Source organism: Rhea pennata, chromosome 7 (assembly GCF_028389875.1).
Source record: "Rhea pennata isolate bPtePen1 chromosome 7, bPtePen1.pri, whole genome shotgun sequence".
NCBI lineage: Eukaryota > Metazoa > Chordata > Aves > Rheiformes > Rheidae > Rhea > Rhea pennata.
In genome coordinates, this window is record NC_084669.1 from 22,659,381 (window position 1) to 22,665,380 (window position 6,000).

The 6,000-nt window shown below is 42.7% G+C and overlaps 1 protein-coding gene across 1 annotated transcript in view; it reads left to right on the plus strand.

The window, feature by feature from the left end:
- Positions 1-1,081, plus strand: part of TLL2 (tolloid like 2) — a 97,221-nt gene extending 96,140 nt beyond the window's left edge. Inside the window, exon 21 of the mRNA XM_062579883.1 lies at positions 947-1,081. Coding sequence (XP_062435867.1) covers positions 947-1,081 — 135 coding nt within the window. The remainder of the gene's footprint in view (positions 1-946) is intronic.
- Positions 1,082-6,000: the final 4,919 nt, after the last annotated feature.

Consider the following 6,000-nt stretch of genomic DNA (forward strand, 5'->3'; position numbering starts at 1 on the left):
AGAGTCCGGTGAATGTGACTTACAGAACAATTGGTAGAACTGGGATTGTAGAGTGGGCTGGCATCCAGCGGACTGGACAAAAAGGCAAGCATGTAAAGAGCAAGGGAACAAGCTGTTCTCCATGTCCACTAAGTTGGGACAGGGGTTGTTCACAAAAGTAATAGGCTTAAATTTGCAGCAAGAGAGATCCAGGCTATATGTGAGGAAGAACTTCCTGATGGTGGGAATGGAAAAGTGTTGGAATGGATGTCTGGAAGAGGGAGGATCTCCATCACAAGTGATTTTTAGAGCGTGTTGGGCAGTAATCTGATAGAAATGTTTTGGGGAGTGTGATCCTGTTTTGGGGCAGGAGGAGGATTTCTTGGGGAGCCTTCCAATCCTGTTTTCTAGGAGGCCTGCTGCTGCCAACCTGCCCAGTGCAGAAGGGCTAATTTTGTGTGAAGGTAGCACCTCTATTTCTGTTTGTATCTAGCCAAGGTACTCAACTTGTAAGGAGTAAAAACACGAGCAACTGCTGAGCTCTGGGAGAGCAAAAGAATCCCTGCATGAAGGCATGGATTGCATAAGCTTCTCTGCTTCTCTCTGCCAACCTGGTGAATCAATACAGTGGTTGATTGACCTCTTGAGCAATCACAGAAAGCAATAGGACTGGAGGGGGGCACACAGGGTCTTCTCCCTCCAAGTCTTGGGGGAAGATCATTATGATCTGAACCACAGCTGTCAGAAATCTGGTGCCTAGCACCATGATTTACTGGCAAGTAAGAGGTCTTCTATTTTATGATGTGCTCAAGAAGTCAGAGCAGGGCAGGACATACTGAACACTCAGTTTCCATGTTTCCCGACCATTTTATCTTCACTGTGAGCTTAAACTCTGTCATCATTGTGCAAATAATTATTTAGCATGCAGATTTTACCACTTCGTGCTGTCTTATTTTCTTTCCTGCAGCCTTTGGAAGAAATTTACTCTGCAGGGGATTCCATCATGATTCGATTCCACACAGATGACACCATCAACAAGAAAGGCTTTCACGCCCGATACATAAGTACCAAATTTCAGGATGCACTGCACATGAGAAAGTAGTTTGACTGCTCCTCACAGACTTTCCCCGTGTGAAGACTGAGTCATTTAACTACATTTAACTGTGATCTTTGTCTTTTTATGCTCCTGTACACCTAGCCCAAAGCAGTGTACAATATTTTCTGTAACTAAAACTAAATCCAGTTCAAAGATTTGCCTCTGAAAAAATTAGCATAATCTTTCTCCTGCTTACATACCCAGGACCAAAAATTGTCTTCTGATCATACCTGCCAGGGCATAAATCTTGTATTTTGCACAGCTTGCCACAGGCTGAGAGAAGACCGAGTTTGAGTTGAAAAAAAGCCTTGGTTTCTTCTATATCCTATTTCTAGGCGACATTTCCTAAGCATCCCGTACACATGAGCTGTCTGAAAGCATCTTCTGGAGCAGATGATGTGGGCAGCCACCCAGTAGGATTTTCTTGATGGACCTTTCGGTCCACCCACTGTCCTCTACCAGCCCAAAATACTCTCTGCAATATGTCAGCAACCAGATGACTGTGACTTCAGATTCCATGACTCCTTCTGTCTCATTTATTTATTTTCTTGATTATTGTGTGTGTAGACAGGCAAGGACATGGAGAGAGTCTCTTTAGGACTGCTATGTACTTCGAACCATGAACAATGAGAAGTGCCCAGCGCGTGATTGCAGTAATTGTCATGGTACCTGTAGAATGGAAGCATTTCAATGCAGTGGCCAAGGGAAAGGCTGTGGCTGATGAGGAAGTGCTGTGGTGGAAGTCAGGGCACATTTAGCCACTGGAGCACTCATAGTCTGATCCCATTACTCTGTCACAACAAGGCAACTCAGATGGCTGTGGCAACTGTCCAGGTCTTGTCTTAAATAAAAATTTTTCCGTCATCATTCCACTCCCTTTGTTTTGCTAGCCTACTTTATGGTCCTTGGTTCCCACCCTTCTATTGTTCCCTAGTGCTACTTCCTCGTAAGTCCTCGCTTCTCTTGGCTGAGCTGCTCTTCCCATAGTTCTCCGCAGCAACCTTAGAGCTCTCTGCCACATCAGCTAGGAGAGCGTTTCGCAGAAGGAAATGTCAGGTAGAATTAGTCAGAATTCTCAGCACTGTGTCACTGGGTGATCCTCAAGCAGTGGGACAGAGGCCGTGCTAGAGGTCAGTTCTGGTGAGCTCTGGGAACCTGCTGAACATGTACATGCCCAAGGCATAGGATTAGGAACAGGAGAGCTCCACTGGTTTCTGCTTTCTCCCCAGTCTTTGCTGAGCCAGGGTCCAGTCTCTTGACATCATTGGAAGTCTGTAACCCAGATGTGCAAGCAAGATAGTGACTTAAGCACTTTGAGCTGTAAGGCTGAGACATGCTCTATGTTAGTTATTTATGTATGTGGAAGCTACTGAGCCATGGGCTTTCAAAATCAACAGCTAACTTGGCACTTCATTAGGAAAAAGTAGAGGAAGCTGCACCTTTTGGGGAACTGCTGTTATTATGCTGCTGTTATGGGAAGCAAAAAAAAAAGAAGGCTTTATTCCAAATGGCATTTCATTAAGGCGCTCATGGGCAATTACAAGCTAAAAGCTGAGGTATGTTAGCTTTAATAAAGTACTTATGATCCAAGGATTACTATGTTTACATAACCAATGTACTGTCAGGCTCCAGGGTGACACGTCCTCCTCTGGTGTATATCTGTGGGAAAATGTTGGGCAGCACCAGTGTTAGGCACAAATGACATTCTTGGAGATGAGGGCATTTCTGGATGGGTAACAAATAGACCCCAGCCTTTCCACAAGTCCTTAAACAGAGGATGATCCAATTATTGTGAATAGTAGGGAAACAAATGCATGAAAATACTTTCTTGTTTAGAACAAGAAAAAAAAAGTAATTTATACACACACACACACACACACACACAATTATATGTATATGAAGGCTGCATGTAGAAGACCAGTAGTCAAAGCCTTAATAAATGTCATGTGAACAATACTATATTATTGACTATAGCTTTATTGCAGGCTGTACAAAACCATATTACTTCTGCTTGGGGTTTTTTTTAGTTCTATTTTGCTTCTCTTCAAATTTTATAGCCTTCTTTTTATAGGTGAAGCTTTTGATCTTTTGCTCTTTGACAACACAGGTCTGGGGAAGTGAGCCCTGCTAGATAGGGTCTGCTTTTGTCCCTCTCTTACTTGCCTCCATTCAAGCAAAATCTGAGTAACTGAGGACCAGAGATAAGATCATGACATTCATGTTCCCTGTGAAATAGAAGGAAAGTTTCACTGGCAAGCAGCATTCAGATTTCCTGGCTCTCTAATGAGAGTAATTACTCTGGAGAGAAGTTACTTTAGAAGCTTCCTGTGTACTTTAACATCTTTGTTTCATGTTCTGATAATTTCTCATCTTGCTTGGTCTTTGGAATGTATACTCTGGTTTGTTGCAGATGCTTGTTGCAATGTGGTTTGACAGATCTGCTGCATTTGTTAGCATTCAAACGGATGTCTTGTGACAGTGTATTCACAACTGTTGTACTCTACATTTCAACCAATGATCTATGTAGAACATTTCTGCTGTACTGACTAGTCTTAACAGTCAATAATTTGAATGCATGAAATTTCTTTAAAAAAAAAGAAAAAAAGTCAGACTCTTTAAGGTGTGCATACACATTCCAGTCTTTCTGTGGTTTTACATTTCACTGAATAAAATCATTTTTTAAGAGGGGGAAGAGAGGAGGATGTACAAATGTACCTATGCCCAGAACGAGTCTCTACATTCATTAAAGACTGGATTCAGTTGCACGTTCTGTTGTATGCATGCATTTACTGTTTCTTGACAGTGAGGAAATTTCTTAATACATTCCTTGTTCTGTCATCCATTGTTTGTTTCTGCTACTAATGCCAGTTGGGATTTATTCTCTGCAGAAAATGACCTTCACATGTGCATTTGTCTTTGTGGGTTTTTTTTTTTGTTTGTTTGTTTGTTTGTTTGTTTGTTTGTTTTTGAATCCAGAGCATGTTTAGGAAATGGAGCAGAGGAATGATAGGGTCAGCCAAAAGTGTCTACATCACTGTGTCTCGTGTTCTGCACTGATCCATTAATTGGCTGAGATGCAGATTTACAGCAATAAACATGATGATAGGTCTGGAAATTAGTCTGTAAGTGGACTTCAGAAGAAAGAGGCTATTTGCTACACTACAGAATATGGCCTTCAGCAGTGGATTGCAAAGACCTCAGGACATGAAACTCCTGTGCAAAGCAGGACAGCAATATGAACCCAAGGCAGAAATTTTCTGTTTATATAGCCATTTCCTAGGAAAGGTACCAATACAAACCTGAAGCATCTATGACAGACTGACACAGAGCTCCATGAAACTAATGTCTTAGCCTTTAAAAGTGAGAGAGTTCTTAACTGCAGCCTTGTGCTCTGCACTGTCACTGTGGCAGTAAAATGTTGAGTATCCAGGCAGCACCTAAAATGCTTTTCCCCTTCTTTCTATCCTCTGTTTGATGCTACTCCACTTCTTAAGGATCACATCTGTGTCCTTCCACCTGGAACACACAATTTGTGCATCTCCCACCACCTGTACTGTTCCTGTGCTGTTTTCTTTCAACTGCTCCCAAAGACAAGCAGCAACAGAGCTGAAGGAAGGAATAAGCACACAGCCCCCATGCTGCTTCCTGCACCAGTGTGTTATTGTCTAATATGACCTTAGAATAAGCACAGAAGTTGGCAGTTGGGTTGCTTGGTGGACATAATTTCTGAATTAGAGGGCCAGAAAGCCTCCAATTGCATGTAGAGTTATAGTCCAAGCTGTTGCTGAAATATTAGAAACAATGCAGCCCAAGTGAAGCCAGCAGAAAATAGGAGATGAAGTAGAAGATGGAATGTGAACAAGAGTCACAGCTATTAGACAAATATGCAGACATCTGTGGTAGCAGCAAAACAAGTTCTCATGTGTGCAGGATCTACCTGTTGTATGTATAAAGATCTCTCACTGACTTGCATCTTCCCTGCTGCCCAAATAGCTTCTACCCTTAATTGTTCTTTCAATGTTGCAGGCCACTCGTGCTGTGTGATTGGCTGCTTCTCATTTTCTCTGCCTATTGCTAGAAACAGTATTTAATTTTCCAGAGATTGCCCAAGGACTGTCCAGTCTTTGTGCATGAAATACTAGAGGGGATTTTAGTTCTTTGACAGGAGAGCCTTTGACATTTTAAAGCATGAGTACCTAGTGGAAGGCCCACTGGTCTCCACATCAAGCACGAAACAGGCCAGTAGATATCCTCCACTTTGTGTTGGCATTCCTAATAAACATGCTCTGGTAGTCAAGGTATCAGTCCTAGAAACTAAAAGCAGAATTTACCTAATGTTGAGCTGTGGCACATATTAAATGCATAGCCAAAGCCAGGAGCGGTTTTACTTGACATGAGGCAGATATGAAAGAGGCAGAGTCCTTTGTGCTCTGAAGCCCAGCTTTCTACACACTTGCCAAACTCTGCCCCTGGCATGAGCCAGTTTGAGGAACTGTTCTGTTAGCTCTGCTGGGACCCAGCCAGGTTGTCTGAGTTGCCCTGAGAGAAATGTCATTGTTTCTTCCTCTTGTGGGTCTGCAGTTTGTGTTTTAACACGAAGAGAAACTCGTTCCAGGAGGAGTGCTAACTCTGGAGTCAGCTGGTCAGCTGTTAATACATGCAAGGATTTCTTGGGAAGCAGACCAAAATGGTGAGTGGGAGTTGTGTCTCTGTTGAACCTTGTTTGGATGGAAGGGGAGGGGAGAAGACAGAATGCGAGAGAGGGGAAGCCATGGGATTACTTAGCTGTTACATTAAATGTTCCCTGTGAATGTTCAATCCTCCCATTCTCTGCCCTGACCAAATCAATCAAATTGGCTTTTTTGTTAGTTCTGCATTTCTCTGCAATGCAAGCAATGGCTTCTGACTTCTGCTTTGATTTAAGT